The 18,195-nt window shown below is 44.6% G+C and overlaps 1 protein-coding gene across 1 annotated transcript; it reads left to right on the top strand.

Annotated features, from left to right (window-relative positions):
• Nucleotides 1–416: 416 nt before the first annotated feature.
• Nucleotides 417–16,475, top strand: ABCG5 (ATP-binding cassette, sub-family G (WHITE), member 5). Its single transcript, XM_010156678.1, has 13 exons — nucleotides 417–532; nucleotides 1,164–1,285; nucleotides 1,695–1,831; nucleotides 2,051–2,149; nucleotides 3,101–3,233; nucleotides 4,681–4,820; nucleotides 5,860–5,989; nucleotides 8,593–8,806; nucleotides 9,083–9,288; nucleotides 10,186–10,324; nucleotides 13,214–13,399; nucleotides 15,057–15,169; nucleotides 16,276–16,475. The coding sequence occupies exons 1-13, from the start codon at nucleotides 417–419 to the stop codon at nucleotides 16,473–16,475; spliced, it is 1,935 nt and encodes a 644-aa protein (XP_010154980.1).
• Nucleotides 16,476–18,195: the final 1,720 nt, after the last annotated feature.

Here is an 18,195-nt window from a genome sequence, read left to right as displayed (position 1 = left end):
CTTGCTCCCTGCAGTGGTTTGACTGTCGTCTCTTTGAAAGCCGTGAAGACCTTTCTCCTCTTGATTTTGAGCTCAGCCCTTTCCAGGTGCCTTCACCGTAGCACCATTTCTCCTGACGCGCTGTGTCTCTGCAGCTGCCGTGACCCTGGGGACAGGGAAATGTTCCCCTCCGCTGGGACAGTAACAGCTCGGGCTAAAGGTACATCAGATAGCAGCTTCAGCTAATCACCTGTCAGTTGTTCTCAGGAAAAAGAGCTCCCCTGTTTCCTTTCAGGCGCTTCCTCCGGTGGCGAGCGCTGGGGCAGCGACCCGCTCTGACCCAGGGACGGAGCCTCGGGGGAGGCATGGTGGCAGCGCCGGGCCCTTGGCCAGCGGCGTGAGGGAGGGAGCCTGCGGGGCCCTGGCACCAAGGGAGGATGTCGGGCAGAGGGCCTCCCGCCCTGGAGAGGAGCGGCAGGCGGACAGGCGAGGCTAAGGCTGCAGCACAGGCCTCCGACAGCATCAGTGTGCGGGGAGTCTCCTACACCGTCAGGTAGGGCCAGGAGGGCGGCGTGGTGAGCCACTGCCCCCAGGGAGCTGCTCCGACCCTCAGCACTGAGGGGAGAGGGGCTTGGACCGGTGGGCTGTGAGTTTGGCGGCGGCCCAGCGAAGGAGGGGCACATGGTGCTGGGCTGCCCACCTCAGCGTGGAGTACAGGCCTTGAGGGAGGCAGAGCCAGATGGTTCTCCGCAGGGGTCACCCGGAGATGTCTCTGAAGGAGATGCTTTAGAGGAGGTTTCTAAGGATTGTGCCCTTTCCCACTGCCTCTCTTACTGCTTCCAGAAGGATAATGTGAGGCCCTAAGGTGAGGGTCAGGTGGATTAATGGCTGGCAAGCATCATCAACAGATACAGCCTTAGTTCAAGTTTCCCCTCAGCTGCTGTCTGAAAGCCTCCTAGCAGTTGTTCTGAAAAATCTATTCAGACCTCGTTTTACCTTCCAGGTAACACTGAAGTTAAAAAGTTAAAGCATGAGGGGGATGAGGGAACTTCCCCCCCCCCTCCCCACTTTAAAATCCTTGCAGGTTTCCATCCCACGTGCGAGCAGCTATAAACCATTCACTTGCTTTACCCAAAATTTTTAAATCTTCTCTCTTTAACCCTCTTCGATGTTTCTTTTCCAAGAGAACGTGTTGGCCCGTGGTGGAACGTTTCTTTATATCATAAAAAGTGGACCCGGCAAATACTTAAGGATGTTTCATTTCACATAGAGAGTGGCCAGATTATGGGGATTTTAGGAAATTCTGGTAAGTTGTTCCAGTAATTTGAAAGAAATCAGATCGTAGCTAATACCAGCGACTTCCACAGTGGTGTGAACGTGACCGAGGTCTGTGTTTTAAATAATGAAACTGCAGGTGGTTTTAACCCTGCTCTGTAAAAATGTGGTGCCTGGATTTCAGAGTTCAATCTTCTGCCATCTAACTAACAATTACAACTTCAATAAAAGATAAGGTTACTTCCAAACCCGAATGTTTCACTATGAAGTGTGAATTCATATGAATTAAATGTTGGTTTATACATGTTCTAGGTTTCCTATTTACTTCCCCTTAACTAACTGCATTTTCAGGACTTATTACTTTAATTCTGTTGAGGAAAACCAAACCTTGAATTCATAAAATTCACCTCACCACATGATCCATTTATTTTGTTTGAAAGGATCTGGGAAAACAACACTTCTGGATGCAATATCAGGAAGACTGGGACATAAGGACAACTTCTTGGGAGAAGTGTATGTGAACGGGCGTCAGCTGAAGAAGGAACAGTTTAGAGATTGCTTCTCTTATGTGCCACAGGTTGGTCTTGACGTTTATTTTTGTGCACTGAGCTTCCTCTCATGTAAAGTGAAGTTGCTAATGGAATAGAGGAGCGTAATCTGACTGGGATTTTTACGAGTAAATTTGGTATAAAGCGATTAATGAATTGTATGAATGGATGACAGTTGTGCAAGCAGGGGCAAGATCTAATTACTACAGGGCTAAGCGCTTCCTCTTCACCTGATTTTTTCTCTGCAGAGTGACACTTTGTTAAGCTTCCTCACCATACAAGAGTCTCTGACCTACACTGCTTTACTAACTCTTCAGAAATGCTCGGATGACTTCATCAAAAAGAAGGTCTGTATTTTATCACCTTCTACCAGAAAGGCAGACATGATGTCATGTAATGCTTTCCCCAGCAGCACTTTCCATCCATGGCTGAGTTTTACGTTTATAAGGTTTTGTAATCCTCATTCCGCAAATGGGGAGAAATCCTCCTGCTGAGGAGCAGGACACAAGCTCTCTGGTGCTCCCCTCCTCTGCAAGGGGCTTGCGCTGATGCCCCAGGGAATCACCGTGATGCTGGGACAAATGTCTCGCCGGCAAACATGCAGCAGTTGCTGCTGTGGAGATGCTGCTGTTGGTATCGAGGTCAGCTCCCCTTCCCCAGCTGGGAAAGACAGTTCTCTGGGGTGTTTAGGGCCGTGTGTGCTGGCGAGTCTCATGGACAGTAGAGATGGCTTTGACACTACTCTGGCTCCTGTAGGATGTCTCTCACTGACCACAACAGCTCTGAAAAGCACTGGTCTCCTAAGTCCCCTACAAGCTACTTGCTTGATAGAATAGGTGTGTTTCAGATCTATTGGGCTCTTTTTTTGGCCTCCGAAACTAAAGACTGGATATTCCTGAGCAAAGGCTCTTGTGTGCTGTATTCTCTCTCCACCTGTCTTCCACCCAGTATTTTATACTTTCTCAGAATTGATGTGCCTTTCTGCTCCCTTATTTTGGAAGCCAGACCCCAGCATTTTATGCTTCATACCTTAACTTCTAGTCCCACCTCTGAACTCTTCATCTCTTAATGTTAATTGAAGCTAAAACTCTATTCATTTCAGAATAAATGAAAACAAAATTAAAAAATAATAATTGCAATAATAAAAATAATCAAATAGCATTGAGGCCAGATACCTACAACTAGAATGGATGCAGGCAGCATGTTGCCCTAACTTTAAATGATCATCTTTTCATTTTGCACACGGGTATCTGAGTTGGACTGTGTTTAGTCTTTCTAAATTGTAATTATTTTTTCAGGTAGATGCGGTTATGGCTGAGCTGAGTCTCAGCCACATTGCTGACAAAATAATTGGAAGCCGTATTTTCGTAGGAATTTCTGGGGGTGAGCGGCGTCGTGTTTCAATTGCAGCCCAGCTATTACAAGATCCCAGTAAGTACCACTGCGTGGATTTTCAGAATAAAACAAAGCAGTGTCACTTCGCGCTCCTACCTTGGTCGGGCATAAACCACTGTGGAATACAAAAGCATTTACATGCTGTGATTCAGCAAAAGCTAGTCCAGTATTGACAGAAAAAGATGAGCAGTAGTTCAGGTCTGCCATTAATCTACTAGTTATTTTGGAAAGCAGATGATTCTAAAATCTTAGGGACTGAACATAGGTTTAGACTTGCATTTATCCATTTTAAGTCTTTCTGGGCCGGCCTGCCCATGTATGAAGTGTTGTGGACGCCATGTACGTTCCAGAGCCAAAAAGGTAGTCAGCACGTGAGATTTTCCCATTGGGAAAAGACATAAACATAACAGTAAATGCTCAGAAGTGTAATAGGCCCTCAAGTTGTGTCACCCTTGATAAAGAAACCAGATATTGATGAATATACAACCACTTCTATATGTGGTTATAGACCTACTGTAAAAAAAAAAAAAAATCCAATAAATGGAAACCGAAGCAGAGAAACTAGGGTTAGCCATGGGAAGCAGCACTGTAAATTTTGTCAGTTTTGAGATAGTTTCTTCAAGGACCCAGAATCGTACGTAGTGTATGTACAGCACGCTTTTGTTGGATTCTAGCTGTGCAGATGTGCATACCCGGACTGCATACCAGGGAGGAAAGAGCATGTAAATAGCAGAGTGAGGTACATCACAGGTACTGTGTGCTACCGGTGACTCCCAGGGAGTTCACTGTGTGTAGTTATTGCTCAGTAAGTTCACTAAACTCTATTGTAAACACTATAGTAATTCTGTGTAGATAAACCTACAGAGAAAGCTCTCCTCCCCCCATACCCTGATCAAGGTTGACCTGCTCTCTTCCATGCTGTCTCTCATCCATGTAAAAATACTGGATTTGACTGTAACTTTTACCTTTCCATGTGCAATAAAATCATGAAGAAAATGCAGTAAAAACCCCTGCCTCTCATCTATGGAATTATATATGCTGTATTTTAATGTAACTTAATTTGTTCATAACAAATTCTGTTTGTGTGTATAGATTTAATTCATATTGCAACTTCTAGCTGATTACGTCAGTTATATTTACATTTGTACATACTGAAATTTATCATTATTGCTCTCAGAAACAGATGTATACCTCAAATCTCTTTTGGTAATTTTCAGATTTCACCTGAACTTAGAAAAAAATGCTCATGCTCTCATCCTGCAGTAGCATTTTACATCCTAACTCCTAGTGATTGGAACTCAACCACTGAAGCTAAAACTGAAAGATCACATTATGGAATATGTGTGCATGCTCTGCTTTACGTGTGGAACTTCACATGTAAAGAGATTTCTATACTAATTGCCAAATCACTTTCAAGGGCAGAAGCTGTAACATTCGCTCCCCCTTTACCTGCGTTTTAATGCACTTTCTTGTAATTTCACAGAGGTCATGCTGCTTGATGAGCCAACAACAGGGCTGGACTGCCTGACCGCAAACCAGATTGTCTCGCTGCTTTCAGAGCTTGCACACAGAGACAGGATTGTGATTATTACGATTCACCAGCCTCGCTCAGAACTCTTCAGGGTAAATGATATCTACTCACTCTTTGCTTTTTTTTTACCAATGTTTTTAGTCCCTAGGTTCTTTTCAGGATAAGAGTATAAGATCCACTACAGTTGCCTTCAAAGGCTCTCTTCCTTCTCCCCACCATCTCCAAGGCGTGTCTTGAACAAGCCCTGGCCTTCTGCTAGCCGTAGGGTACTTTGGGGTACATACCGCCCCGTGAAAATAGCACATACACCGACTGTGTGCCTAGCCTTTGTGTCATGTTGCTACCAAGATCAAAACCACTGGGAGAAGCCATGCAAGCTCCCTGTGTGTGCAGGCACTGTAAAAACTAGCACTTTAGTTATCTTTACATGTTCAGATTTCACTTGCAGCTTGAGACAGATAAAGCCGTGGTTTGAAATGGAGAAAACCCCCAAATGTGCTTTTTTCCTCTTTGTCCCAAGTGATGTGGATACACTTGGCCACGTGGAGGGGCAGGCCCGCCCTGTAGGGCCTGTTCTGGGGAGAGCATTTCTCCCTTTCCATTACAATTTCGCACTTTGCCATTCTGATGCATCAGTCACCCACCCGCTGAATTCACCTCTTCCCTGGCTGACTGGCTTCACTCTAGGTGGCTGTGAAGCCAGAGTAGAGTGGCAGTGGTTTTCTGGGCTTAGGCACTTCAGGCTAATCTTCCCAACAATTTGGGATTTTACAGACTGCGGCTGTTAAGCACCAAAGGAGGTCAGTCAGTAAGTGAAGGTGCATTAGAAGTGAAGTCAGAAGCCCACAGCTCCCATTGCTGTTTGTGGATTACCTCTGTGAGCTGCTGTCTTTGACAGTTTTGAGAACTGCTGGTTTTAAGAGCTTACAAATGTTTCATCTTGCATAACCACCGGGAGGTGTGACGGAAAGGACAAACTTCCTTTGACAGAAATGAACTGAGGAAGTTTGAATGTGTCAAAACTGTTTTTCCTGTCAAAGCATCTTTTATTATCGAGACAGTAGCTGTACTCAAAAATTAAGGTGCTGCTTCTTGGCATGTATTGCTAATATATTAATTTGTTCCCCACAGTTATTTGATAAAATAGCCATCATGAGCTTTGGAGAAATGGTTTTCTGCGGGAACCCTATGGAAATGATCACGTTTTTTAGTGACTGTGGCTATTCTTGTCCTGAGCAATCAAATCCTTTTGACTTCTATGGTAAGTTTTTCTGAGTTGTTTTGGTAAAAATATGGGTTTCCTTTAGACAAACAAGTTGTTTTCTTCCCCAAATTAAAGTTTTTCCAGAGATAGAAATGTGTTGGAATTCTTCCCCAACTTTGTAATTATTCTCAACTTGGGGAAGAGCAAGGGCTGGGCGTATGTATCCTCCACCGAGTCCATAAAACAGCAGAAGTTTGCAGTAGGTCTGAAACACAGCAGAAAGGTGTAAACTACCAATAAAGCAGGAATCTCAGCTTCATGAAACCTGTGGACTCCTGATGGTATCTCCCTGCCGCTGTCCACTGGACGTTGAAAAATCAATTTGATCCCAAAACCTTGGAAAATCCCATGCTCTTACGGACTCTGTGATGCCAAGCAACTGTAGACAGTTGTTGCCTGGAGGGAAGGATGTAGCAGAAATATGGGGTGAGTGAGGTATCAACTTGCAGAGACTGAGTTTTCGGTTTCTGAAAGTTTGAGGAGTCGCTAATACCAGGGTGAGCTACTGGAGCAGAACGTATGGATGCTTCAGGAGGGGAGGATAGCAAGCTGTTGGCAAAAGCTGAAGAGTGCTGTTCTACCACTTTCAAGATGAAAGAAGTGTCAGGGTGAGACACTGGAAGTGAGGCTTGGTTTTGCTGCAGGGCATCCATGTACCACGTGTTTGAAGAGCACATGTCCGTGTCTGTGTGTGTACATATGTGCATACGTGTGTGTGTGCATATATGCCTATCTATCTTTTTTTAACCTAGTATGTAGGCTGATTTCTGATAATACTGACTGAGCATTAACCAGAGAATCTGACCAACCCAAAAAGCTGTGTGCAAAAACCTGGCACATTCAGAGGAGGCAGTGTTTTCCTATTGTCTAGATGGCATCCAAAACTCAGAGAGAAGAGGATGGTTGTTGACACGGAGCTGGAATGGGATGAAGCTGAAAATACTGGTGTGACAGCAAGGATAATTTTGCCTTCATGAATTTGTATAGTCTTGAAAAGCACAGCTGATTTGAGATTTAGACCCACTTTTGAAGAAGCTTGGTAAAGAGAGTACTGCATTCTTCAGATGTCAACTTTTGAATGTGACAAGAAAAGGAAAAAACCACAGTTTAGAGCAAAGAATCATCAGAATATTTAGTCTCTGGAAAATTGGTAGTTTATATTTTTTTTTTGTGATTTAATGATGGGAATGAAGGGACAGATTCTGATATCATTTAAACCAACAGCAGAGGAAAATAGATCCTGTGTATTGAGTGTGGATTATATTATGGAAATGTCACATGCTGTGTACAGATGCTGGGTAGGCATTAGCTATTTGGTCTAGTGACTAGCTGGTGGTGTTTTTTTTTTTTTTTAAACACACCTGGTTGCTTTTTTCCTGTGTGACTTCACACTGGCCAAGAGTGTCTGCAGTTTGGATGTTCATATTTGCAAAAGCAAGGACTTCATTTTGGATATGTTTACCATTACAGACAATTCTGCTGAATTCCAGCTTTCAGAACACCAGGGATCTATTCATAAGCTTAATTCAGGTTTTGAGGACAAATGAAGAATCTCGGACATGGGCTCATTTACCCTTGTTCAATTTGTGTTTTGAAGTCAAGCATAACACTGTAAAACTGAAATCTAAGGGTGGCAGAAACCTTAGAAATAAATAACTGATAAAGATGTCTTACCAGGTGTAGGAGAGCCAGAGAAAAATCTGTAAAATGGGAATGACAGTCTAGGTTTTGAAACCTCAGATACTTCATTGCTACTAGGGAAAGGGGAAATTCCTAATGCATTTTAGCATTATTGCTGAATCCTTACGACTTGTAGCACACACGGCGTTCCCATCTGCCAGTAAAAGAATTGCTGGTGTCAGGAACAGGTAAGGGTGGATTTATGAAAAAGGAACATTAACTCCGTGAAGTATTTACCTTTCACAAGTTCCCTAGCAGTAAGTAATATTTTCTTCAGCTTGGGCTGTGCCTGGAGTTTGGCCTGCTGAGCTTCACGTTAAAACAGAAGCCTGGCTGGGAAGGAGTTAGGTGAAACCCAGTGCAGTAACGGCTCCGGTGGAGGAGAGCGGGGTGTCTGCAGCAGGAGCTCGGACTAACTGCAGAGTAAAGCCCCGTGGTGATGGAGGAGCAGGCGGAGGACAAGGGGCAGTCAGGGAGCTGTGACTGAGGATTTACCTGAAAACCTGAGACATGCACGAACAGAAAGCTGTCTCTTGATCCTCATCAGTGTTCCTCCTCAGCTGGTGCCCTGCCTTGCTCATGGCAGCAGTGGTGCTTCAGCAGTGGCACGGCTCTGTGCCGTGCAAGGAGAACACTAGACGTCTGACCAGCACACCGCTCAGCCCTTCCACTTCCAGATAAAGGACTCGAACTTCAGAGTCCTGCAGAGGGCACAGACCAGATCTATCCTGGCGGCACAGTTATTCCTTCCTGCTGCTTCTCATGGAAAGGAAGGGTCAATGAAAACTTGAATGTTTTCAATGGACCTTTTCTTCCTTACAGGTCTTAGGTTAGAGGCAAGGAGAGGTTAGTTGCAATGGCGGGGAGAGGTAAGAAAAGACAGTGGTTGTATACACAGCAAACACTTTGTAAATTTACAGTGGATCTGACATCTGTGGACACCCGAAGCAAGGAACGTGAACTCGAAACCTACAGTAGGGTCCAGGTAATTGTATCAGCCTACAAAAACTCAGAGATCTTCAGCAAAGTGCAGGCAGCCATTGAAAGAACAAAGTGTATGAAAGAGCTGCCACCAATACCATTCAAAAACAAAGACTCACCCAGTGCCATTTACAAATTATGGATTCTTTTACGGTAAGAATTCTAATTTTTTTCTTTCTTTTAGGAAAAATCAATTTTTTTTCTTCTCCACTAACTTCTCCTGTTCCCCCTCCACCCACCCTCACCCCCATATGTAAGTGCACTTTCTTGGGTTTTTTTTGTCTACCACTGTACTTGTAACTGTCTTTTTTTAATATTACCTCTTTTTGGACATTGTCTGTGTGAGATTTGTTCAGAGCTAAATACCCTACCACCATGTGGTCCCTCATAGCTAACAAGTCTGTTGTTTTTGTTTTGTTCCATTCTCAGGAGGACAACAAGAAACTTCTCCAGAGATAAGATGGGCATCATCATGCGTCTCCTCCAGAATCTGTTATTTGGCTTGTTTGTAGCGTTTTTCCTTCTTAGACTGAGGAACGACTTGGTAAAAGGAGCTGTGCAGGACCGTGTGGGGCTGGTCTACCAGTGCGTGAGTGCCCCCCCCTACACAGGGATGCTCAATGCTGTCGCCCTTTGTGAGTGTCTGTCCTGTATTGCCTGCAGCAGCAGGTGTTGATGCCACTGTTTTGTAAATAGAACAAAGCCTGGTTTTTTAGGATGGTAATTTAGAGGACCTTAACCGTTCTAGGTAATGTCAGAGCTGATACAGAAGCTCAAAAGGCGAAACAACAGGAAGCTCCGCACCACAGAAAGATTAGTGCATCGGAAGGGCTCCAGGTTCACTGGGCTTAGTGAAGGAATATGCCCTGATCACTGCCTCTCCCTTTTACAGCCAGCCCGTGCATGGAGGCTTTATTCTAAAGGGTGCAAGAGCTTTTAATGTGCCTGCGTGCAGCATGATAAAGGCAGGACAAAGTCTAGGTCTGTAGTTAACCTCTGAAGTGAGATTACAACCAAAGACAGGAAAAGATGGAAGCACGAAACAGCTTTGACAGCAACCAAGGATAACAAGATTTAAAAGTATTAGGTGGTGATAACATCCTTCTTAGAGGGTGTTTCCCTTACAGATGCCATACTAACACCAACAGTAGTTTCTCTTTACAGCCCTAAAAACTGTTCTGCTCATGCAGGGAACGTACATTGCTGTCAGCGCCTTGAGATCTGAGCATCTCAAGAAAAGTTATCCAGTGAGGGCAGTTTTTTCATGCCTTTAGTCTGTATCTGCAAAAAGAGGAGGCTGTCCTGCATGCTGCCTCCCTAGGCCTCCTCTGTTAAGCTCAGCAACTTGAGCAGTCTGCAGGCAGCGTGTTTTGCATTTATAGCGGGGGGAAAAGTGATCCGACTGGTTTATACAGAATGTTTTGGGTATATTCTCCAAGTTGTCTCTGTGCTTCAGGTTGTTTTTGCTAGCAGCAAGTCTTGGTCTCTTTATTTAATGGTGATTTAACTTATTTCTTATATATTTAATCCAGTCCCACCTTTACGTGCTATCAGTGACCAAGAGAGTAAAGATGGCTTGTATAAGAAGTGGCAAATGCTTTTAGCTTATATAGTGCATTTCCTGCCCTTCAGTGTCATCAGCGTGGCGATCTTCAGCACCTTTATATACTGGTAAGTGCTTGTACCATCTATGGGATTATCTTCCTTTTGTTAGCCATTTCAATTCCCGTGTCAGCAACAGGCCTCCTGTTTCCAGGCTTAAGGAAAGATGGCATGATTTAAGCCCTGACACTAGGTGCAAGTTTCTAATAAGATTGGGGGCCTGAGCTGCACTGAAGAACTTGCCAGGCTTGCCAAGGATCTGTGGAGCCCTGCGGTGGTATTTGCAGGGAGGCTTTTTGTCTCTGGAAGGGTGACGCTTTGCATGCACGCGTGCCTGTGCGCCCACATGCGCAAAGGGAAGAGAAGTGACGCTGAAAGACTGAGTGAACGAAGGCGTAAGCGTGGCAAAATCAGTTCCCTGGGTAACTTTGGAAGTTCTTATGGGCTTTGGGACATTCGGCATTCTTTTGTCATACAAAAACTGGGAAGTGCTGTTTTACATTGCATTTAGAAAGATAGGAAATAAGAGGGGAAAAAGGTGAGGAGGACAACAGTAGGGATGTGACAGTGACAAAACTTGTTATTTTTGGGAACGTTTGGGGTTTAGCTACAGCACATGGAAGGGATGAGGCCTGCTGCCCTCTCTTCCACTTCCCAGAGAAAGGCCCAAAAGTGGATTTCTGATAGTGGAAGAAAGGGGCTGATTGTAAACCTTGCTTTTTGCCCCCAGTACCTTCATTTCCTCGCATCATGTGAAGGACTACATCAGAATGGGGTGACAAAGTATTTCATCGCTTCGCTGCCTTATCTATCATATAGGTCTGCTCTTCATTTGCATTCCATTGGTTTCCCACTTTCCACTTGCTTATTCTGAACTTAACACAGCCCATGGCTGCTGGTGTAAGGTAGTAGTGAGGTAATAAGGACCAGTTTCTGTCCTTCGAGCTTTTTCTGGGTTTCTTGTTTTCCTAATTATGAAAGGAATGATGGGCTCTTGTTTGTGCAAGCTGCCAGTGCCGCCTGCCTCGGGCAGTGCTGCCTGCCTCGGAGAGTGCTTCCCGAGAAGTCCTTTTCACAGCCAAGCAGAAATTACTCCTTATCCCACGGAGTGTTCGGAGGATGCACTGTGCTCACCAGAGCCCTTCCGTTTGTGCCTGCTAGTGAGCTGGTTGCTGAGAAGGCAGCCGTTCGGAAAGCACCGTGCCAGGCTCAGCAAGGGAAGGCTGGCGGAGCTCCTGAAGATCACGACCCGCTGTTTGCCCCGCGCGCCCCTGAAGGAACAGGAGATTGACATGGGCAGAGACTTTGCCCTGGTGCTTTGGTAGCTTCAATCACAACCAACAATAAAGAGTGTGGTTGCAGTTAATGGGTAATATTTACAGATCTTCGCCTCTGCTTATCTTGGCTATCTTGTGGTTGGTTGGAAGCCATCAGTGACATGTCAGTGCACTCACAGTGCCCTTCAACCTCTTAGGGCAAGCAGTTTCTCTCTGAAATTTTGAAGATCGTATCTGTGCAGGGCTAAACTTTCCTGGATGGACTAACTTGTGGAGAGGCTTTGAAAGCCTCTGGTACATGTTCTCACAAGCCTTTTCTCTCAGAGTTTGTTTGTAGGGTCAGACAGTTCGGGTCAGACAGACCCAAACTTTTACCTGGTGGGACACAAGACAGCTCTGGCCAAGAACAAATACAGCCACTTTTGTAATCAAGGAAATTTCCTCTGCCTGTGCAGATTTTCCCAGCTCAGGATACCTCTGGGCAATGTTCTGACGGTTTATATTACCTTACCATTCTATTGCTGTGATATTTTCTCTTCTGAGTTGGTTTTTATTCCTCTTTTCTGGGCTTTCTTCTCTTTCTATTTCTACCCTAGATTTACAAGTGTGCATCTACACAGCTCTGTGTAAAGTACTAGAGCACTTCAGAGAAGGAGGTACTTTTACGCCAGGACTTTGGAGAGCTGTTTCTTCCGCACCAACCTGTGACTAACGGTTGTTAAATACCTGCTAGCTCATTGAATATTCAATACTTGAAAGCGTCAATGTTCAGCCATCTATTTATAATAGAGATTATTTTGGTATTACCTTTAAAAATCGCCTCCGGAAAGCTCTAAGAAAATTAATACTTCTATTTTAAGACCATGTTTCAAACATGGTGGATTAAAAAAAAAAAAAAGGACCTTGCATTGGGCAATGAAGGAGAAAATGTTGAATAGCTGCTTGTTAGCTAAGCCAAGCACACTGTCTGTACCTGGCGTGAGGCAATTCTGAAAAAGGGTAGTATGTCACCATGTAATAAAAGCTTTTGTCATGTCATACACACTATAAGGCTGAATTTAGTTTGCCAAGCACCTGCTGGTGCCTCTCAACCCTTAGGTTTTTAGTACAGGTGGGGACACACATGCATGCACTTTTTTCCTGAGGGGAGCTAGGGAGAAGCCGGAAACAGTGTGTTGTATTGAAGAGTGCAGGGGTATGGAGGAAACTGCGTTTGGGCGAGTTATGTGGGTGGTGTATCCAGTTGGCCTATCCATTTTTGCATGTGCCTGTGCTGTATCAGAAGTGCCAGATTCCATCTGTTCCTTACCTGCATAAAGGCATTCTTTAAACATGTGACTTACATAAATAACTCCCACTGCTAAAGACCCTAGAAGGATGTTACTCTAAGGGGTTGTAAAAGCTACAGTGGTTATCTTCAAACAACACGGATTTCTGCTGCAGCTTTACACACCCCTCTTTAATCTAGATGGAGAAAACCGAATACATCTGCACTTACGTCATGAAATTAAGTGGATGTCCTTTATGTGGAGGCTCCAAACAACGTACTGAGGGTTAAGACATAAACAGGTCGCTTAATGTCTAATTGCAAAAAAGAAATAAAAGCAAAACCGAAAGCTACGTTCCAAGTTTAGTACCAAAACACTGGGTTTTGAATTTTCTTTTGCTCATTTTTGTACAGGACTGCGGGGTTATATCCTGATGCTTCCAGATTTGGAGTTTTCTTCGCTGTTGTCTTAGCGTCTCATGTAATTGGTGAACTACTAACACTTGTTATGCTTGGCGTGGTTCAGAACCCAAACATAGTCCAAAGTGGAGTGGTGCTACTGAATTCAGCAGGTGTCATAGTGGGCACTGGACTTGTAAGGTAGGAAAAGGTTTGATTTCCTTGTGGTGTTAATGCTAAGATGATCTGCCGACAGAGGAGTTGCATGAACCGTCCGTAATGCTGAAGCACAGTAACGCTAAGGGAGCAATGGAAGGACAGTGCAGCCGTTGCCCTTTAGAGGCAGAACTGCCCAGTCGTGTTAGACCTCATGCTAAATACATGGAAAGAGACACATAATAACTTTGGATGTCAATGAAGACATGAACGGTTTTTTCCACTCTTTGCAAGTATAAGCCTGAGCAATTAATACCTGTCAGCTCAGCTGACTTCTTTGACTTACGCTGATTTTATCACATGAAATGCTGTCCTCGTCTGAGGATTCTACCCCTCCAAAAAAATACCTTACAGCTTCTAGTAACTGCTGGAACGTATCGGGTATTAAACCCTAGGAACAACGCTTTGTTAAAAAGGTGGTTCTTAACTCTCTCATTAGTGTTATTCTCCAGATTAGTCCTTACACTTGTCAGACACTTTTTCTGTCTGTGCCGACAGAACCACATAGAGAGTAACAAAATAGTTTAGTGAATACACAGAAAAATCCTGATCCACTTGCTCTGTCACTGTGCAAATAAATGTTTTTGCATTGTAGCAGCATGAACTTTGCACAGTTTCCCTCTTGTATTTGTCAATATTGAAATTACTGTTTTTTGAGAAACATATGATAATAAATTACTGTCAAAGAAAGTTTTGATGCGGGGAAGATACGATACGCTCACCTGAGATCTTCCCAATGGAAATGACATAAGCCTGACAAAAGATGATGTCAGGTTGTCCTCGGGAAAAGCATACGAGTCTTCACAAAGCTGATGGTGCTTTGCCTCTTCAGAGTAGACCTCAGCTAATACTTGCTTAGCAAATAAAACTAAGTCCAGATCTAACTAATTTGGTCCCTGCCCCATTTCAGGAAGATATAGTTTGATAGTGACAAGACAGTTTTTCCTGCTACCACAGTCTTATACCCTAATGATACCTTTAAAAATCAGAGCGGTTTTAACTTTCTTCCACAGCAGAGGCATTGCTAATTAACATTGTGAATCTGATGATTAAGCTTCATAGGCAATGAAGGATATTAAAAATAGCACTGAGACTTGGGTTGCTGGTTGTTCTGTTCATTACTGTGTTCCGTTATAACGTCTTCCAGTATTTTAGGTGCAGAACTTGCCTGGTCTTGCTGAGTAACGTTGTTTCAAAACCTTCCTACCCTGTTTCTCTTCTCATTGTTCTCTCATCCATCTTTGTGATGTTGTTCCAGTGAATTGATACTCAGTTTTGAAGATGGAGGGAGGGGAGGGGGTGTGGTTTCTCACTCTGGAAGCACCATGTTTGCAGCCAAGGTTTATACTCGCTCTTGTTTATCCCCACAACGTGAATAGCTAACCGCTTCGTAGAATCATTTGTGGCTGTCCACGAGCCCACCAGGGCTGGATGTCACGACACTGTTCCCACGGCAGGGACAGCCTTTGCGGCTGCCTCCTCATCCAGCGCTCAAACGGCTCCACGTTCGGAAACCCAGCGGGGAGAGCCGAGAACTGCTTCCGTAGCAGGCTGTGACCAACGCTGACAGCCTGTGTTAATGTGGGATCAGGTTGGCTCTTGGAGTGTAGCAAAAGGCAAATTAACCGCTGTTTTCTTTAAGGACCATCGAAGAAATGCCGACACCTTTTAAAATACTGAGTTACGTCACCTTTCAGAAATACAGCAGTGAAGTTCTTATCGTCAATGAATTTTATGGCTTAAACTTCACGTGTGGTAAGTGACCATCGTAAATTATTTTAATGAGATGTCAATCCTTATGTGCCTTCTGCATACAAGTAGAGTATCCTGACGCAGACAACTTGTGAGTCTTTAGAAAAGGCTTATTAATTAGCAAAGGCCATAACGCTGCATCACAAGCTAGATGGAAGTTTGACTCTCTCTTTTTTCCAGCCAGTTCTCCTTCTTTCAGTTTTTCGTTTCTCTTCTTCTCCTGTTCTTTTATCCCCCGCTTTGGGGGAATTTTGGAAGGCAAAATTTGCAGCCCGTTAGGTGCTTATCGGAGCGGTGTTTCACAAATTGAAGATCAACAGAATTGCACAATATTAAGATCAAACATGGGTGCCAGCCAGATGTTTCCTCTCAGACAATGAGGCTTCAGTTTGGATACGTTACCGTGGCATGTATTGAGTGCCTTGCATGTGTCCGGCTGTCCTTCGCTGCCTGGGAGTAAGATAGCCGGCAAAATGTTGGGATGGATGAGGTTGGGGGGTCAGGAGCTGATGCCCATCCGTGGGGGCAGAACTAGGAGCTGTGCACCTGCCCAAGGGGATGTGGGGCTTTGTAGCCAGGTGCCTCTGCTCCTCTCCGAGGATTAATACTCTTTATCCGTTCATCCCTCCTATCCCTCTTTGAGACAGGAGCATAGATGGCAACTGTTGGAGAGTGAATCCGTGACTCTGGCAGTAACAACAACCACCTGGTTGTTAATGTGCCCTTCAGGCAGTCTCCACTTCCTGCATGTTGGAGAAGCTCAACACACGAGGGCTGTACGCCTGCCCCACGGGGCAGCTGCTTCCTGCCGCCCCTCCAGACGTTGTCTCTGGAAAGCCCTAAGCCACCTGTTGTTTGGCGCGAGCAAACCAGAAGGTTCCTAGTGACCCCTTATTCTTCCCATCAAAGCACATGGCCTAGGTTAACTGCAGAAGCGGCCGGCTCGTCCGTTCCGATTCCGAAAGGGTGGGAAATGCTGCTGTGGTTATGGTTCACCACTGAAACGGCGTTAGGGCGAGGTACATGAACCATGTGAGCCGGACGCTGATCCCGAGTTTCAGTTTTACTGATTCACCTGCTGAAGAAATTCATTTTTTTCCTTCTGACAGGCGGTGCCAACAGTTCCACTGCAACCAACGCTGCCGCCTGTGTCTTCTCCCACGGCATCCAGTTCATTGAAAAAAACTTCCCAGGTGCCTTGTCCCGCTTCACAACCGATTTCCTCATACTCTACGCCTTCCTCCCGGGACTTGCCATTATAGCAATCCTGAGCTTCAAAGTAAGAGACGGAATTCTTGGCAGGCAATAAAATGTCTCGGTTCTAATGACATCTAATGCTGCACTTTTGCCTTTGTTACGGTTGAAGGCTTAAACTGTTGGATTTTGGATATAATTTAAGTGATTAGACATACTGACACGCATTTGTCTTCTCATTTCCTTCTAACTGGATGGTTTCCATCTTGAAAAACAATGTTCTCCTAGGAGCGTGAGAGGCTTCCTGCTACTGTATTCCCACCCCTGCCCAAGTTGGCCATAATCAGCAGTATTACATGTTTTAGAGGACTTTTTATATTTAACTTAGCTGTTGCTGTCAAGTTTTAACAGTGCAGCAATGGTGCCCTAATTTTTTCCCTACTCTTTTGTCTTTTAACCATTACCACTAAGCAGAGGGGTACACTTGCTAGCAAATCTCATTTCTAGGATTGTATTTATAGCCCTCTGCTTTGTTTTGATACCATTCTGGGGGTTTGTAGAAAGGGAACAACCCAAATACGTGTAGATAAAGGCAGAATGAAAAAATCACTCACTCCAATCTTGTACAACCGGTGAGCACAGGACCTTTAAGCCAGGTAAATGCTACCCAACGTGTTTTGTCATGTAAACGCTGGTAGATCAGAGCAGACAGTTATGTAATTTATAGTTACATGTTATATAGACAGTTATGTGTTCCTTCCTTACGTTATCAAGTTCTAAATGCTGTTTCGGAAGCAGTTTGTGAATGACTAGAACAAGGACTTGTTTGTTAATAAAACAGCAATTTAGAATTTAACTAGGGGGACAAAAAAATCTGAAAGTTGCTTGCCAGTTCTTGGAAGCAACGTGGTCTGCATCTTCGGAAATTATTCCCATGGACCCATTAACATCCCAAGGAGTCTAATTTATCTGTTTAATGACTAGAAATATCTCTCAGAATCGAAAGCCTAACTGACACAGAAGTTCTGTTACAGAGGGATAGCTAGAGATTGCTTGGAGGAGGTAAGTGTATGTGTATCTTGAAATTCCGTAACGAGGTAATTAGTTTGATTTGATAGATTTGAGATGACGCACTTTGTAATGAAGAATGTGAAATCCTCGGGTTAATGCAAGCTCTCCACTTCAGTGTCTTCCTACTACCCTTACGTGTAACATTCTGAGATACAGACGTTTCCCTGCACGCGTAGGGTTGTTCATCAGGGAACATCCTTAGGGTCGGGTCTGCCAAGCGACTGCTGGACAAGTCTGCTCTGACGACAAGTCGTAGCTCTCAGGAGACGCCTCTGGCTTGAACCTAGATCTTGTCCTGTGTGTTCCCGAGGCGCTCAGGCCATCACAAGGATGAGAGGAAGTCCGCAGACAGAAAGCCACGCGTAGGCCAGCCCTTCACCAGCTTGGCCTGTGCGGCCATCATACTTCCACCGCTTCCCAAGTATCTGTGGAATGGCTTACCCTGGCTTCCTAGGGCTGACGTGACAGGAGCATCATCCTCTGAGTTATGGGTGACGTGATCACAATATTACACGTTGGAAGAAATAATTCCTGTATTAAACTCTATGATACTGAAACAAAGTGAACTTCTGAGTTTTAGAGGAGGTCAAACCTGATTGTTATTCCACTTCATCCTGCCAGTTTTTGTAGACTTACCCTATCCAAACACCTGGAACGATGATGCAAACGTATCCTCAAGCTCTGCTTTTGAATTATATACGCAGGGAGCAATGCCCAGCGTGCTCTACTAGGCCGTTTCCTCTTTGGGGCGTGAAAACTTGTTG

Source organism: Eurypyga helias, unplaced genomic scaffold, assembly GCF_000690775.1.
Source record: "Eurypyga helias isolate BGI_N326 unplaced genomic scaffold, ASM69077v1 scaffold22838, whole genome shotgun sequence".
Lineage (NCBI taxonomy): Eukaryota > Metazoa > Chordata > Aves > Eurypygiformes > Eurypygidae > Eurypyga > Eurypyga helias.
The sequence above is the reverse complement of the archived record's forward strand: the minus strand, read 5'-3'. Positions and strand labels throughout refer to the sequence as shown.